The 18,911-nt window shown below is 41.8% G+C and overlaps 1 protein-coding gene across 1 annotated transcript in view; it reads right to left on the bottom strand.

Annotated features, from left to right (window-relative positions):
- MSH6 (mutS homolog 6) overlaps nt 1–18,586 on the bottom strand; it is a 163,117-nt gene extending 144,531 nt beyond the window's left edge. Inside the window, exon 1 of the mRNA XM_085612737.1 lies at nt 18,251–18,586. Within this exon, the coding sequence (XP_085468863.1) occupies nt 18,251–18,477 (227 nt within the window). The 5' untranslated portion in view covers nt 18,478–18,586. The remainder of the gene's footprint in view (nt 1–18,250) is intronic.
- Nucleotides 18,587–18,911: the final 325 nt, after the last annotated feature.

Raw genomic sequence — 18,911 nt, forward strand, 5'->3', positions numbered from 1 at the left:
AGGGATCAATGGCGTACCTCCTGGAAAGCAGTCGTTAGAGGGCTGGCCCGGCCCAGCCGATCCTCCTCCGGGCCCACGCGCGTACCGGGCTGTATGAGGTCCACCGTGAATAAATGCCTCCGGGCTGGTGACATTGCAGTGAAGTGAAGGAGCTTGGTGGTTGGAGTCCTACGGACCTGCTGCTGGCAGCTCTCACTCCCTTTGTTGGTGAAAAGTGTCTATTTTACAGGTATAAAAACACGCGTCTATGCGCTAAGTAAGTTACCCGTAAAAATACCTTTTTGTCCATATGGTAGGGTGCATAGTTTCTAGAACGGGTACATGCCTAAGTTAATGTTAAGATGTACCTAGAGTAAATCACCAAAAGTTATTTTCACTGTATTGCGTTTAGCTGTTACGATAGGATATACTGGTAAAGCACTATTTCTATATGATCCAGTAGGAAACAGCACCAGAAAAAGTTCAAGAATGTTTCAAAAGCTTTTAAAAGTCCAATTCATTGGTACAGTTCTAACTATTTAAACTGCATCTGCTGCCCTGCATGCAATGAGGTGTGAGACAATAGATTACTTTGACTCCCGTGTCGACCTGAATGGGCAGAAATGATACATCTGAGCTCAGCAGAATATTCAAGGTGGGAGCTGCTGACCCTCCTGTTGGCACAACAGTGTCAAAGCATGGCAGGCCTGTTTGCGAAATGTAGAACTTTTGCACCTTTGAAAGGGATAAGAATAAAATAATTCCAGATCACAATTCTTGTGTATCAGCCGCCTTGTTACTGAAGGACACTGGTTTTATCTTATTAACCTTCAATCACATTTTATGTTGTGGGTCCCGTGCCTAATTCAAACTGCATTTAGGTGTCAGAGGGGTAGGGAGGGGGGGGGGTGGGAGAAACACTAGTAATTTCCGGAATATGCTCCTAGACAGGCCCCCAGGTCTCAGAGCCTAAGTTAAGTATAGCTGAAGACTTTGGCTATCGTGGGTAGGCTGACATTGCACTTTTGGACTGCTTGCAGTAACGCAAACAGGAACTACTGAAAAAGTAATAAGTCTAGGTCCTGCAGATCTTCAGCAGTAACCATCATAAAAAGTACCCTCAGTATCAGATTGGATTTTATCTTTGTCCTGCATGGAGATCGCTGCAGCTCCAAAAAAAATAGTCCAATTTTGCGTTGGGTTTCAAAACTTTTCAGCAAGAAACCACAAAAGCTTCAGTGGGATCTACCCGCTTCAGGGAGCGGCCTTCTGTTCCCCAGTGGCATCTACAGTTCAGCAAAGAAAGGAGTTGTTTATTCTCTATTCAAAGGGGTGCTTAAAATATTTTGACCGCAAGTTCAAATTAAATTACCAGGGGTGGGGTGTAAGCCCCTTTTAAGATTTATATTGAACACAATAGATTTCACAAGCACAACGCAAGCGATGTGCAGGTGAAACCTAAAAAGGTAAAGGACACCTGAACTCTGAGGAAACAGGGAACACAATAAAATTAAAGCTACCACAGGTACGTGCATGCTGTTCAATCACTCTAAATTGGACATATTAGTATCTAATATGGCAGATCCGCGGAAACTGCGTTGAATTTCTCTCACTCGTGCAACTTCACGATCCACCTACGCTTTTTAATAGCCCTCACTGATCCAAAAGCCTGGAGACAGGCCTTCACGTAGGCAAGCTAGATAGGAGGAGGTGGGGGAGAACTGGCATATATGGTCGACTGGCACCTGCATTTCTAGATACTTCGCTTCCTCAGAGTCTGCACATTCCAGTTCTGACTACTATAATGTATTGCGGGAGTTTAGTCTTTGGGTCACCTAATGAAATCAAGATATTTGAAAAATTATTTATAAAAATAAAAGCAATATGTTAATATGTACTCTGTGGCGACAGGCACCATCTAGTAGTAGTAACCCCAACACAGAGATAAATTTGCAAATGGTGCACAGGGTCAGTCACAGAACTGCATACGTTGTAAAAAGAAGCATGGGGGGAGGTGGCTTGTGCCAGTATACTGGGTAGCACACAAAATAATAATGGTGTGACACAAACTGAGGGCACCTGAGGGAGTGGTAAGAGATGTGCAACAGCTTTCCAGCTTGCGCCATGACCCTCACCAGTAACATTCCCTGTTGCCGTGCAGAAGGTGCAGGCTGCCGACAAAAGCGCGCACAGTAGCCATAGGCCCCGGGGGTGATCGTGCAACCTCATGTTTCCTGAAGATCTAATCTGTATGTGCAAGTGTCAACTTAGGAAGCGAATGGCAAAAACAATAGGTTTCACCCATGTGATTAATACTACATTTTTTATTTGTACGTTTTAGCTTGGTGAGAAGTTGTGCAATAGAAGTTCAAGAAACTCTGTTGAAGTGTCTCGACTTGTTTTTTGAGAAAGGCAATATGTTGTGCAGTAACTGGTGGTATTATAAAGCGCTCCTGTACATTCAGGTGATGTTGGCGCCTTATAAAGGGGCCCCAAAAATTAAATAAAAAACATGTTACATGGCAGCGCTGTAAAAATGTTTAATCAATTTACATTTTTCATGAATGTTTTCTCACTAAAGAATCGCAAAGGGTTCTGGTTTTGTTGTAGGTTGCACTACAGTTAGATACTTTATATGAATAGTAGCAAAGGCCAACATTACATTTTTGTGCTCAAGTTAGCCTAAGACGGTCATTGTATTAGGGTGCACACCACTTTAGCCTCTCAGTAAGGGCTCTACACTAGTATTTTAGCAAATGTTATCGATGCAGAATAATTGTTATGTGGGTAATACTGTATTGTATACTAGCCAAATGCTTGTCAAAACTCAAGGCCACTTTAAGTAAATGTTGCTCCAGCGAAAGAAAAGTGCTAATATATTTTGCATCAAATAAGTGTGCTCAGTTTTACCTTGGTGCATAATAATATTTTGGTGATATGGAGATGGGAAACTAGTGTACTGGAGTATCAGCTGTGAAAGCAGTGTATGTAATGCAACTTGGATTTGCAGCTCTCTGCAGAGGCAAACTGTAATATGGCCCGATGTCTTGCACATGCAGAGTTCAAGCAATTCCTCGATAAAAGCTGGGACACGCATGGCACTGCCGCTTCAGGGGCTGCTTAGAAGAACGCCACCACTGCAGAGAGCAGAGCGGAAAAAGAGACCAGACTAACTAGTCTACGGTATTTACTTCCCGGTCACAGCTGAAGCGCCTAACTGCTGTGATACGGAGCTGTGGAAAGATGAAACATACACTCGTATGATTGGTGTGCATGTGCAGATAGAAATGAATCTAATATGTCGCCCCATGCGAGGAACTCTGCATACAAGGCAGTGTTGCGATGGAGTATCCGTCTTGTGTGCACCAGAAACATGCATGTGGCAAGAAAACATCGCTGATACCATGAACGTTTGCTTTTTCAAAGCTTGGCAACCTAATTACAGTCTTTTGAAGTATAGGACTTCTAGCACATTCATTTGCATGTATGTGATATTGAATATAACCAAACATTACATATTCTAAGGTATGTGAGGTCATGTACATTCCAGTATATGCCTATCAGATTAAATACGACAAAATGGAATAATTATTTGAATGAGTAGGGGACCTTTTACAACTAATTAATGTGCAGGTCATATTATATATACTTTAAAAACATTGACCCGGTGTGAGGGACCTGACCACCACAGTTAATACGAAGAACATTTGCGCATACACCATTATACCTTGCCTAATCTTGTGGTTCAGCTGATGGTACTAGCCCTAACTGCAACCTTGCACTGCAAGCATGCACTCTGCAGCTAATTAAAGCTAATAAAAAATTAAAGCTTGCAAAAATGGAAAAAATTGGAGAGTAACCATTTACACTGATAGTCAGTATTGTTACGGGATTGTGCATGACTTTGGCCAGCTCTGGAAGCAGCGAGATTTCCTGACCTCTTCAGGGTCTCCCATTAAAAATGGAAATTTTGTTAAAGAGTTGCTTGAAGCAATACAATTACCAAAAGAAGTGGCAGAGGTCAAATGTGCCGCACATAAGTCAGGAAATGACCGTGTGACCACAGGTAATCGATATGCTGACCAGGTTGCCCAACACTGCGCAAAATTTCAAATGGCAGTAAACAGGGAAGTTGAAAATTGCGGAATCAGTTGCCAACTTATGCTGTTGTCAGGATTACAAACATGGAGAGAAGTTAGGGAACTCCAAGATGATGCAGAGGCAAAGGAAAGAGAAGAATGGGAGAAGATTGGTTGTCAGAGAAGGAGAGAAGATGGTGTATGGGTTTACTTAGATGACAGACCGGTATTGCCAGACCGTATGCTTGCACCCATGGCTAGGATGCATCATGGAGATACCTACATAGGCAGAGATGCAATGATTAGACTCTTCAGACGAGATTGGTTTAATCCAAGGTTCAGGAACATTGCAGAGAGTCCTTGCCAAAGATGCTTGACATGCCAACAAATGAATCTCGGCAAGAAAATAGTCTGTATGGGGAAAATTGGAAAAGCTGAAGGTCCCTTTTAAGACTTCAAATTTATTTCATTCAGTTGCCCGTTTGTCGAGGATTGAAAGATGTACTTGTTTGTTTATTTTCAAAGTGGGTGGAGGCATACCCCACCAGAAATGACAGCTTGACAGTGGCCAAACTCCTATTAAGAGAGCTTATACCACGTTTCGGTCTTCCAGTAACTATTGAATCAGACCGAGGGTCTCATTTTAATAATGAAATAATTCGATTAATTGGTGAAGCATTTAAAATTGAACAAAAGCTGCACTGCGCATACCGCCCAGAGGCATCTGGAGTGGTAGAACAATTGAATGGCACAATTAAGTCAAGGCTGGGAAAGGTGTATGCATCCACTCCACTGGATTAGCCTGATGCCTTACCTCTTGTTCTTATGGGACTTAGAAGTATTCCAGACAAGAATACTGGATTGAGTCCCCATGAAATAATCATGGGAAGAGCAATGAGGCAGGCATGTATACCTGGACACAAGCTGTTAAATATAACTGATGATTTGGTACTGGAGTATTGCAAAGAGTTGGCTGACCAAGTGCGTTCTATATCTCACCAGGTCGGAGAAGACGCAGTCTCCAGGCAGCCGAACCAAGCGCATGATCTGAATCCCAGTGACTGGGTTGTAGTGAAGAATCACACTCGAGAATCGTGCCTAGCACCAAGGTGGGATAACCCAAATCAGGTTATATTGGTTACAACAACGGCAGTAAAATGTGCAGGTTTGCCCAATTGGATTCATGCAAGCCATACTAAAAGAGTACCAGCACCTGACGAAGAAGAAGCTCAACCGACTCAAACAGTTGAGGGAGCTGAAAGTTGTGCAGCTGAAGGATCCCGAATAATAAATCCTGAAGTAGCTGACCGAGAACAACCAAGCACCAGTCAGGATGATTGGATCCCAATAGTTGAAATACCTGAAGAAATTGTAAGAACAAGGAGTCAAACTAGATTAGTCAGGAAAAGAGTGAGGACCAGGTAGGACAGAAGAACGCACTCAAGTAAGTGAAAAAACGATTGTAAGGGAACCTGCCCAGGACCAGATAAGGAAAGAGCAATTTACTCAAGACAGACGAAGTCGGAGTCACAGCCTCAGAGTCTGAGCACGGACAGATAGGTCTTAGAGAACACGTTCAGGCAGAAGAAAATCAAGTAGCAAAAAGACCTGAGTAGGACCGGACAGGAAAAGCCAAACAACTTCAGGTAATAGAAGAAGAAAAGGCAATCAAAACTGAACCTGAACAGGGCCAGATTAGGGAAGAACGACGCATCCAGGCAGGTGACATCAAAATAATAAGCCCGAGACAAGGGCAGGTAGAGCGGGATTCGGAATACGAAAAGAATCAAGATGAGCCACAAATTAATGAAAATAAAAGAACACTTTAAGAAAGTGAAAGTGCAGTGCAAGCAAAAAGAATCAGAAAAGGCGATATTTGACCTAATGTTATCAAGAGAGTGAAATATCGGTTTAAACCCATAACAGAGGAACCAGAGCAAGTAGACGAAGTAACCAGTCGATCTGGACCGTCAACTGAAATACCAAAACGAAGAAGCCCAAGACTGAAATTAATAAATTGAAAGTTCCCGAATGGACGTATGTTATTCTTGAAGATTTAGAGAACTTGGAAATAATTGGAAAAGATGATGAAAGCTTAAATGCAGAAAAAATTGATGAAGAAGTGAGACAAACTTGAAAGAATTTTCCCCTTTATATTCTGTCACAAAATGTAAAATTACCAGAGTAAGGAAGAGAAAAATCTTCTTATCCCATTTGATAAAAATGACTGACAATAGAAATACAGGAAAACCGAATTGTTTTAAGAAATGTTGTAGAATATGTAGTATATTTTTTGTACTCATAATATGGTTAGTACTAACAGTGACCATTCCTTATTTGATGGTTACAAAGGTACAAAATAGCACTAATACACATGAAAAGGTAGATACCATCAAAGGAGACCCAAGTAGAATTAGAAGCACCAGATGAGTTAGATTTGCATCACACTGTGAATAAAAATGATACAGACTTAAATGTTCTTACAAACCTGTTAGTACAATATGTAGAGACCATGGAGGTTAGTGATTGCTATGTGTGTATGAAATTACCCGCATCTGTAGCGGAAGGAGAAACAGATCATTTACCATTAACATATGGTATTTTGTGTAGTGTTTTAGCAAGCTTATTTTATAGAACAGGGAAATTGCAATATTATTATTCTATTGTAGATGTGATCTTTTCTGAGGTTCCTATGCGAAAGAGCATGAACCCTGTCCTTAGTACGAGAGACTCACAATTTATGAGTGAACAATAGATATAGCTCAAGCACATAAGCACAATTTAACTTGTAAATTGCATGAAGAGAAAATATTTTTGAATTTAGTTGAGACAAGGAGACAGGATTTTCAAAGAAGAGCTTCTGATCCTAAACCTCAGATACCTAAATGGGCTGAAGAGGAGGAGCATTATGCAAATGGCAAGACTCATGCTGCTATGTCCTTGGATTTTGAAAAGACGGAAAAAATATGCCTCCATAGGTTAAAAACTGAATATAACAAATGTGTTCATTGGTTCCAATGAATGTGAACATAATTTCTTAGTAATTGGGAGATGGGGACCAAAAGGACGGACAGATCCAGTACTTCCTGGAATGTATTGTGTGTGGCAATAAAGCCTATTTTAGGCTGCCAGACCATTGGTATGGGAGTTGCTATTTTGGAATAGTATTCCCTAAAGTATACCATGTAAAAAGAATCACTGGAAGCAATGAAGATAATGAGGGACTAACACTTATAAAAAGAGATGGTTTTTCTGAAATAGTAGGTGACATTTTTGGTGCATTGATATCTTCAGTGGGGGTTCTTCTAAATTCACAGAAAATTGGTCAGTTGCCTACAGTAGTCAATCGGTTATCTACTGACACTACTGGAGGATTCTTGATGATCAACACTGAATTAGTTGCGGTCAGAACTATGGTTATGCAAAATAGACTTGTTCTTGACATATTATTGGCAAAAGAGGGTGGAGTCTGTAAATTATTGAAAACGCAACATTGTTGCACATATATTCCAGATAAAAGTGTTGAAATTGGAAGATACATTAAAAATATTACGAAATTAAAAGAAGAGTTGAAACCACTGGAAGTTGAAAGTCTATGGAAGAAAATGACAAATAGCATTTCTAACTTAGGTAGTTGGTTCTCCAACATAGGTAATGGTATTCTAGGTCACATAATATTGCCCATAATGGGAATGACACTATTCGTGTTAGCAATAATGTTTTGGCACAAATGCTGCAAAGAGAGAAGGAGATATGAAATGAATGAAAGGGGTAAGAAAAGAAGACTCGAAGAAATACAACTAGAGGACTTGAAACAAGACTTTTACAAAAGAAAGGATTACAATGCAAAAAGGAGAAAGAAAGAAATGAAAGGGTTGAAGAAGAAATCGAGATGTGCTAAAGTTGGCATCTGATTTAGTAGTAATTAGTGATGGCATTAAATGCCATCAGAGAGAGGGGATTGATGGAGCAAGGTTTTGTATTTAAGAAACTTGCTTGTATGCAATCCTCTCAAACAACATGTAACAACGTAACCAACAAGGCTTGTAAATACTAATATTGCATTACATACACACATACTGTATCTAGGGGATGCTTTTCTATGTGTATTACAAACAAGTAACCTGAGTGTCTTAAAATGGCCGCCAAAAACGTGGGAACTTCACTGCGCATGCGTCTACTGCACCCAAGTAGTATGATGCCTTCTGTGCTTGGGGGGGAAAACTTAGCAGCTGCACAATAGCTTTAAAAATGGCCGCTTGAAACTCACATGATAATGCACATGCTATCGCTTAAACTAAATCTATAAGTTCTACTAAGCACTAATGCGAAAAGATTAAAATAAGTAAATGGGGATAGAGTAGAGATAAGTGGTATACAGTGAAATCATTTATTTTTGCATTCTAACATGTCTTTTCTGACTTTATTATTAGTTCATATTTGGGCCTCAGCGGGTGACTGAAATTCCTACCCAACCTGATCCGCGCGCATGCACATAGAAACTTGCCAGAAACTATGATGGCACACTTTAATCACAGCCAAGACCACATTGGACGAAGACGCCTGGGAAAGCAAACTAATGACCCGGACAAAAGCAACAATTTTGAATAAAAAGAAAATCTGTATTGATCATAATGATAAATGCGGGTGGGAATAAAGCTTTGGGAAAGTAAATTAAGGGGCGAAAACCTAGAACAATGGTCCAAAGAAAAATATTACTTTTAGTATGGTGTGATGAACTTATCTCCTCGCCCTGACCAATCAGAATAGGGGAAAACACGAATATTGAAACTTTTGGAGGTGGTACACGAAAACAGAATAGTACAATTGAGGTAAGTTAGCTAGAGACTGTCGTCAGACTTGTCAGATCCGTCATTCCGACTCGTCACCGACCCAACACGTATGCTGCTACAGATTCTGTCCGAGACGCTGTCTAAGACCCTGCTGCTACCAGAAACTCTGCCCGAGAATATGAGATACGGATCGATAATCTAATCATCTAGAAGGGGATTTCGAAAGTGGGACATTTGAGGAGAGTAGTGCCAGAGAGGGGTGCGACGCTGGCGTTGCACTTTAGAAGAGGTCACCTTCCCAGATCTGAATCTGCCCGATCCTCCGTCTACATCCTGTCTAGGGAGATTCTATCTGGCCCATCTTCAAGGAGTTGGGTTCATCTATCACTTTAGGTCAATATAATTCTGAAAAAAACTATTTTTGTACCTGCTCTCGCTCTTCTTCCCTTTACAGGTACCGTCTTCATTGGTCATTATTAGGACTTTGCTATATTTGACTTTTATCTTGCCTCTTGAGAGAGGTGTTTAAATTGTATTTTATTCTGACTCACAAAATTATTGATTTAGATAAAAGAGATTTAAAAACTTTCGAGTTTGTGGTTATTTCAAGTTGAAAGATAAATGTCATTTTTCTACCTTAACCCCTTCAGCGCGGCGCGGATTACCGCGCTGCGCTGAAGGGTTCGTGCGCGTGCGGGGCCGTGACAGAGCGGTTCAGTCATCCGCACAGCGCGAGCGACGCACATGACGGAACCGCTCCGTCACAAGCATCGAAAGGGTTAAACTATCTCAGCAACCTGATTCATTGAGTAAAGGAATTATTAAGGAGCTCAAATTGGTAAGACTTGGTAACGGTGAAAATCAAATTACAGGTAGAACTCAAAATTGATGACAGCGGGGTTTACTAGCTTATCTGTGTGAATGTTTTGGGCCCATGTGAGTATTAGGTATGTGTGAATGTAACCCGAGCTGGTAACCCACGCTCCATCAAGAGGCAAAACTTCATGAAGGAATAGTTCCAAAGCAAATGTTAAGAGTATTTCAGCTATGGGAAACGGATAAGAGAAGCAGACGAGGAACAAGCAAGGGTAAATGCAGGAAAATATGCTACAGCCAATACAAATAGAGGAAAACTAAGTAGCAAGCACAGGAACTAGTGAAAAGCCATGAAAGCAAGGGGGTGGGATGTAAGCCCCTTTTAAGATTTATACTGAATACAATACATTTCACAAGCACAGCACAGGTGAAACCTAAAAACGAAATGCAAAATCAAGAGTCTATATATTTCCTTTAACTATTTTTTCTAATGATGTTCTGAAGTTGGAAGTAAGTTATGTACCGGCATTTAAATCCTACTTGTATAGATCATACAAGTGGAACTGGCTGTTGTGGAGGATGGGATACATAGGCGAGGAAAAAACTTCTTGGACTCCAGGGCATTTTGAAGCAGAGTTTGATGCAATGAGCTGGGGGCACATGGAAGCGGGATATTATAAAAGTCTACTGCTACACTAACATTGAACCAAGCACCATGTATCAAGGGGCAATGCCCTTTCTACGATGGGTATCAAACTACTAAAAACATAGCAGAATGTTTTTTGGTATGTAAAATAGTACAGACCCACAATAACATGAAAAAGGGAAATTACCAGTGACATCATCATATAGCTTTCTACCCTAGACCCTTGTGTGGGTCCTCACATTCAGTCCAATTTCTCCAAATCTGATTAAGTCAGGAAATTAAACTACAACAATGATTACCATCTGTGGACTAATGCATAAAACAGCATTTATATTGAGAGAAAAAAATCCACACAAGTTAGGTGACTTTTGGTTACCAGATTTCGAGTATCATCCCATTTTCAGGCAAGACAGTGGAATTAAGAAAAATGGTTTATGGTCCAAAATGTTCAGGCACATACCCCCAGATTTAGGAGCCACCAATGTTAGATCGTGGTCATTCCAAAGTAAAGGCACAGAAACAAAATTTCACACAAAACAAGTGTTGCAATGATATTATGTCTCATGCTAGACTTGTGCATGGAATCTGACACTTGTTGGATTCCATGCGTGTGTTTGAAAGCAACCGTTCTCAGTTGGTCAGCTGTATTCTGGTCAGCTAGGGAGTGTTCGCTGTTTCTGGTAGAGATGTGTGGATTTCCATCCTGCGAGGAAAGAAGAGTTTCTTTTAGGTTGGTTAAGCAAAGAAGAAGAGCAGCACGTTTTTAGGTATTTGCCTCTTTCAGTGGTTAACCAATTCAGGATGTTTTTAAAGGAGGCTGTATGCAGATTGGAAACTAGATATGCCAAAGAAGAGAACTTGGTCATGACCCGATATAGATCTTACACTCAACATCAAAGGGCTGAGGAACATATAGGTAAGACTGGCTAGCTTGAGGGAATTGTCCACCAAATGTCGGTTCAGTGGTGTACAACTGATGAACTCATTTGCGACCAGTTAATAGTCCAGTGCAAGAACAAGAAAATTCAAGAAAGGTCAGAACAGCGTACTCGGTGTGATTGATGTGGGAGGAGTGATAAAGGATGATAAGAGAAGGAATAGGCCCAAAGAGTTTTTTTTTTTTAAATAAATGGGTGTCCCGTTCTGCTCGTGGTGGATGCAGGATCAATGTATACAATTATTAGGGGGACTTTGACCAAATCCTTTTGCTACCAGTGAATGAGCTTTCCATTATAGAAGATCCAGACCCGAGTTAACACTCCTTATCAAAAACGTTTACACAGGAAAAACAAAAACGGCGCCAATGCCAAAACCAGATTAACCTATAATCTTATAGCAGACTCTGGATATAGAGCACTAAATGGGAGACTGGCATAAGAACAGTCTGCAGTACCAACTTTTTAGGGTCCTGCGGGCTCCACCATCATAGATTATACATTGTCCATTACTAATTATCATCGATGTAAAAGATATGCTATTATCCAGAGGCCTGGGAGTGACCATGGCCCCAAAGGTTAGTACATCAAATATGAAGAGTAGAAGGCCCGGATAACTGCAGACTGCCACCGAATGATCGTTGTAAATGGCAAGAGGCTCATATGGAACAGTGTGCTAAAAAACAAAGCGTCAAACCTGGGTGGAGCCTTTAAGTCACTTATTAAAAAAAGATTGCCAACCGCAGATAAGCAACGACTGGATGAACACCTGGCAAAGCCCATATTGTCAGCTTTGATGACAAAGGTAAAAAAAATTGCGACCAAACACTTTTTGCTTATCTACTGCTTAGCAACTAAATGAGTAAAGAAGAACCTGCCTAAACTCAGTGCGGCATACTCTAAAACCTCCTGTGCCTAAGGATCATGATTTAAGACTCCAAAATCAGAAGAGTGCATTCAAGATTAGAATTTAACATAAGACGGGACAGTGAAGAAAATGCCTACACAAAACTATTCCATGCTATTTCATCATGAAACTAACAAGCATACTGGTCAGTTCCGGCACAAGCTCATATGTGGCCTGATTATCTGTTCATCTCTAATGATAAATGGGAAACTCACATAAAGAACCTGTACAAATCAGTAATTTGCTCTTTTGAACCACGAATAAAACTGGAACATTTCCCTAAATCACAAAGGAGGAAAGATCAAAGCTAGTAAGTTCTCGCCCGTCCAAAGCAGCTGGACCAAACAGAATACTGATAGATCTGGTCAAGTTAGATATCATTTTTTGGAGCACACTGCTGTAACACTTGACTTTGATTCCTACCCTCACTATCCTTAAGAGAACTCACCCCTTGTTCACTGGTGATCCTAGACTGTCACAAGAAAATGCTGTGGTTTACTAGGCCTCAAGGAAAAGGATATAGTCTCAACAGTGGTTGATGCAATGACACTACTGAAGCATTCAGCCACAAGCTAGTAAATTGTGAGAAACTTGTGACCAGAAGCAAAACAAACTCCTAGACTATTGGATTACTAAATACAAGAACAAACCAAAAAAGCATCTTTCAATAATTCAAAATTGTAATTAGACTTTTGGTTAGCAGAACAAACTTCAAGCGGGGGAGAATATGTATGTGTCATAATGAATTAGGTGTTACACCATTATCCTTTCGTATGCAATTAGCACCATTGATGCTTTAGCGTAGCATCTGGGTAAAAGAGGAACCAGTCCTGAACCGTGACATAATTTTAGATTGTTTAAAATTGGATTATGTAAAAAAAAAAAAATACCATGGCTCTCTTACTTGCAAGAACAATTGGAGAAGTTGGGATTGCAGGATTGTTTTAACAGTCCCGGGAAATATATCTGCAATTCCTAGGGCCAAGCTTAAAAGTGATTTTCTTTTACTTCTGAAGTATGAAAGAGATAGCCAAGAGATGGGGGAAAAAAAAAAAGGGTCGTTGAGCATTCACTGCTAATTAGCTTCCCACAAATTGAATCCTATCTTTCTTTTTATTTTAATCAAGCAAAGATGTTTTATTTGATCAGGTTCAGGATGGGTATTGCTCATTTACTGGTATCGTACCCACGTGATGCATATTGTGATGCCAAATTAGAACTGTGTCCATGTAATTCAATTTCTGCACAAAGCACTTTGTTTTTTTGTAAATTTTATCTTAACCCCAGACGCACTTTTTAAAAACCATTTTTAAGATTTTTAAATATTAGAAAGTGTCAACCTGTATTATGTCATCTACTTCTTTTAAATAATGAATTCACCTGTCTCATGGTCTACAAGTACTTCTCCGCTGCAGTTCGACTTTGTAATGTCGGAAAATGAATTCTTGGGTATTATTTAAATTGGTTAAAATCTTAATATGCATATTATTGTTAAAATAATGTTTCATTTGTTCTTTTATGGCTGCCATCAAGCCGAATAAAGATTTTTGACTGACTGACTGTATGCAGCACCTGCCTGGCGAAAATATCCTTCAATAAATCTGCATGGGTAAATACTAATGCAGGCATGCATGTTGTTAAAGTGAGCACAATGGAGGATGGCAAAAACAGTAGACAGATACTCAAAAGCAGTATTTTAAAGTTACTTGAGGAGGTACACCCTGTAGTCCTTTATTAGCTCTTTCAAATGATAAAACAACCATCGAATAAAATGGCTAAAACCTGTAAAGAAACAACCAAATCCCTAATAAGCTCTGATGAGTTCTCGTTCTCAGCTAAAATCAATTACCTGGGTACGCGGGGCCTCTTCAAAATGGCACTACACACTCCCCACAGATGTTACCCAAAAACCAAGCACACTGGATCACCTTCAACCTTTATGACGAGCATAGTAAAAATTCTATCATCCATTAAACCGAGCAACCACTTCATTGACCCGCTTCCATCCAACTATTTATCTGCAGCCAATCATCTCATCATACCCATCTGGACTGCAATAATCAATGCTTCCCTAATGCAAGGGTCTATACCAGACTCGTTAAAAACTGGACAAGTCATCCCTACTCTTAAAAAACCCCTCACTAAGCCCTGCTGAACCAGACAATTTCAGACCAATATCTAACATTCCTCTACTTGCGAAACTACTTGAGAAATGCGTGCAACAACAACTTAGCTACAAATCGCCACTTTCAACTTGCTAATGAGTGCCAGTCTGGTTTCAGACCAGCACACAGCACTAAAACTACTATTCTCCACATAGTAGATGATGCCCTCCAAGTCCTAGACCAAGGCAAAACATGTCTCCTAATTCTGTTGGATCTTTCCTCGGCGTTCGACACAGTCAACCATGAAAAGCTTCTAGAACGTCTGAAACTCAGGATGGGCCTAGGGGGAACCGTTCTCAAGTGGCTCAAATCCTTCTACAGAATCGCTCCCCCCCCCCCGAATCTGGAACTCACTGCCATCTTACACCAGAAGAATACCTGCCCTATCAAGTTTCAAAAAGGAAGTTAAGACCTTCCTAATGGGCAAATTCCTACCCTAATCTCTCTCAGTGCCTCTGCAGTTTCAGCAGCCCAGCGACTTGCCTGATCTCGTATTTGCACTCTAACGGGATTGTCGACTCTTCTCTCATGTTTGCACGATCCTTTTTGTATCGAACTTGTTTTTGTTAATTCTTGTAATTAATGTAATTACTTACTACAGCTGTAAAACGCTCTGATACCCTTACAGGTCATGTTTGCGCTATACAAAAACACTAAGTAGATAAAACAAAGAATGACAGCAGATTCACAAAGCTTTTCTCGAGATTGAATACAGCAGAGTACGGTTCAGCTTGAACCATACAATTCAAGCACTCATGTTTACCAGAACAGACATCAAAACACACAAATTACTCCCGCTAAGACAATTTAACTTCAGGTATCCGCAAAGATCTACACCTGTACCAGTGGTCAAAGTGAATTAAAAGGTATGGTAATTGTGATGCTGCGCAGGAGCATTTTCAAAGACGTGGCTGAAAAAACATAGGGGCATATCAAGAATCGGCGTTACAATTATCGCCGCTTTAGCGGCAGAAAGCTGCCGCTAAAGCGGTGATAATGGGCTTGATAATATGCCCTGGAGAAACCCAATAGAAGCCCATGTTCTCGTGTCAACATGGGCTTCTATTGGAATTCTCTGCAGCATATCATCAAGCCCATTATCGCCACTTTAGCGGCAGTTTTATGCCGCTAAACCGGCGATAATCGTAACGCCGTGCTTGATAATATGCCCCTAAATGTGTAACTTTTTTTGGTCTCTCACCTTAAGGTAAAAACGCACAGCTTAAATGAAAATAAATCATCATCATGATAACTTTATTTCGGTCGCAGGACCATAAAAGTACAATAAAATATATACAGGTACAAGAATAAGATCATAAATAGAAAAATGTACATTTAAAAAACAATTTTTAAACAATGAGTTATCATGGTCAGTTAATAAGAAAATAAAAACGGATAGGCCATTACTATAGCCTTATAGCCCGCCGTAGCGGGCAATACCGGCTGTTAAAGGCCCGCTGCAGCGTTAAAGGCCCAAGCCGAAGGCGAGGGACTTTAACAACAGCAGCAGGACTTTAAAAGCCGGTATAGCCCTACTACGAAGGGCTATAAGGCTATTAGAACATTCTGCCACTAGAGGGCAGAATGTTCTAACAAAACGAAGCCTTCAGGGAGCGCGAGGGGATTCAAATCCCCTCCGGCTCCCTGAAGTCTTTGTTCACAGACATTGGAATGTTGGCGCTCCGGGCTTATACCAGCCATTATAAGCCCGGAGCACTCCATTGTTTTCAATGGAGCTCCCAACATTCCAATGTTCTAATATGGATTAATAAAACTCATTCGTCTCCTCCACATAGCAAATAGGAAACGGGAAACTGCATAGACAATAAGTGGGTTGGTATCATAGGTTAGAACTCTTCGAGCTTGTACACATTTTCTGAGGCCCAATATTTTGCACAAGGGGAAAAGCCAGCATTTTCGGGCCGTACTATATGCTGGACAAAAGAACAAAATGTGCGCAACATCTTCTTTGCATGTTTTGCATATTGGGCAGTTGGCCTCGATCAATTTTCCCCAGCTTGATGTAAATACCCCGATTGGGAGGCAACCATATCTTAACTGAGTATAAAGTTCTCGCCAGTGGAGGCTGTACTACATCCAAAAATACTTCCAATTTAGGTTCAATTTTCATCAGTAGAAACTCGGAGGTCAACCTGCCCAGAGAAGCTGAGCAGTTTAATCTATTGGAATTAAAAAGTCTGACAGCTGCCAGTATCTCAGACCTTTGAGTCCTCATACAGCTAATATCCGGAGTGTCCCAAAGTTGGGGCAGACCGATTTGGTAAAAGGAAGACTTTATATGGAGCAGCCAGGGAATATTCTTACACTTTAGCGTCCCCCAGATTGCACTAAATTCTGCTCTAAAAAATTCAAGCTCAGGGACAGACCAGAGCCTTCTCCAAAAAAGCAGAGGTCGTGCGGCAGCCAAGTCGTTAACTGGAATCAAATCCATATCCAAGCGCAATGGTATTAGAGGCGTACTCTGGGGGAGGCCAACCAGGCCACGCATGAAGGCATGTTCCACCTTTTGAAGATTGGATGTATTTGTATGGCCCCACAGTTCTGCAGCGTATAATGCTGCGGACCTAACCTGGGTTTTGTAGATCTCCAATACAGGGGTAACAGGTTTAAAAATAAATGCAAGTTAATCAATCAGTGGGAAATGCACTATTATACATTAAGAAACCTCTATTATAGGTATGTGTTTGCAACTAGAAACCCACAGACTTGAATCCTGGTCGGTGCAGTGGAGAATAGGGACTTGTAAATGTTTAGTGCTATGAGGTCCCAGTCTATGACAGAAAGCACAATGAACAACGCAAGTCATTATTTTAAACTTGCATTACAAACAGTATAAGAGAGGCGGATACAAAAATATACAAATAGGTTTAAGAAGCCACGGTTTAAGAAAAAAAGTGCTTCCAAAATATGGATTTTAGTGATACCAGCACTAAACGTATTGCAATTGTTTTAGAATAGCACACACTTCACAGCTCGGCTGGTACCTCCCTAGCACCACCACTCAAAAAAAGTATCTGTCATCAGGAAGCTTAAAGCCATTCCGTTATTTAAAGCCAATACCGGCTTCCAAGCACCCTTTTACATTTGCAGATTAACCAGTTGCACATATTTACATTTATTTCAGGCAAGCCGGCGCCCTGGCAAGAAAAAAGTAGGGGTAACAGTTTTCCCTATATTAAAAAAGTATGAGAAAGTCGTGTCACTGAGATCCCAAAAGGCGCACCATCACACTCTGAATGCAATTAGGGCCCCTCAGTATCTCTTGCAAACTGGGCCTCAGAGATGAACCCGCACCCTGCGGCGATGCATCTGTTTTACGTCCCTTCCCGATAGCTTTTATTTTCAGGATTCAGTCCAACCTTGCGAGAACCGCTACGTGAGTTTCCCATTCATGCACATGAAATCAAAAGGTCCGCTTCTCCGGTAGAATAGCCAACTGGCCAGACCGGAGCTATCGCCAGTCCCACCTACATTGCTGGCCAATGGTACATCGAAGTGTCGGGAACGCTATTTCAACTGGCCGCGATGGAGTGAGGAGGAATACTGGGACTCCATGCCATGCAAAACTTGCTAGCAGAGCACAGCACTCTGGCCTGGTTTCAGCGTGTCTGGACTGGCGAGAGAAAGTGTATCCCGGGGCTACGCAGCGTCTATGCGAGGAGTCAGCAGCAGAGAACGGCCGCACGAGGAACTGCTAATCTCACAAAACGGAGCCATGCGAGGGAATGAGTGCATGGGCGGTGCTGGCCCAGAAATAGTCTCAAGCGCCTAGAACGTAGTGGTGGCCGCTAAATGGGGTGCGGGTCACATTGCAACAGGTGGGGACAGATGGTTGGGGCTGCATCCGGAGGCGCAATGTGTACAGAGGCCCGGGGAAGGGGGCGTGGTGGTGCAGGAAGGCGCGGTTACCTGGGTGTGGAAGGTCGGGCCGCCTTTCCTCCAGCATCACCTTTGCTCGCGGCCGCCCCTGGCCTCTTCCCGTGCTTGTGGCGTTGTTGTTGAGCTCCTTCCCGCGGAGTGCAAGAGCCAGGCTTGCCCTGGCCGGGGAGAGAGGCCTCGGTGGGAGAGGAGCTGCTGCGGCCGGGCGGTGGAGGGGACTTGGTGAAGAAGTTGAAGAGGGTGCTTTGACGGGACATGGCGGCGGCTGCACTCAGGCTCCGCAGTGGCAGCACACGGGATCTGACCCGGGAGCGCGGATCGGCACTGGCGGGAAACCAGAAGCGAGGAGGAGGGTTCTGTCAGAGCAGCACAGCCAATTAGCGTCAGCCTGCATGTCCTAGTCCTGGTCGCACAACCAATCAATGCCCGGTCGCCCTCTCAGACAACATGGCGGGAGACGTAGTCCTCATTATTGAGCGTCGACTGCCACCAGCTGGTTATAGCTGAGAGTGCATGGTCGCTGTCGAGGCAGTGAAATTCCCAAGTAGCCTGCACATTAGGTAGGCTGCCACCGTTCTTTCACGTATAAACGTCATCATAAAGCATGCATTATTATGTATATAATACACGGAAGCAGTAGTAGAAGCAGTAGTAGTGCTGATGAAAAACTTTTACATCGTTGGCAGGACAA

This window comes from Triturus cristatus, chromosome 6 (assembly GCF_964204655.1).
Source record: "Triturus cristatus chromosome 6, aTriCri1.1, whole genome shotgun sequence".
Taxonomy (NCBI): Eukaryota; Metazoa; Chordata; class Amphibia; order Caudata; family Salamandridae; genus Triturus; species Triturus cristatus.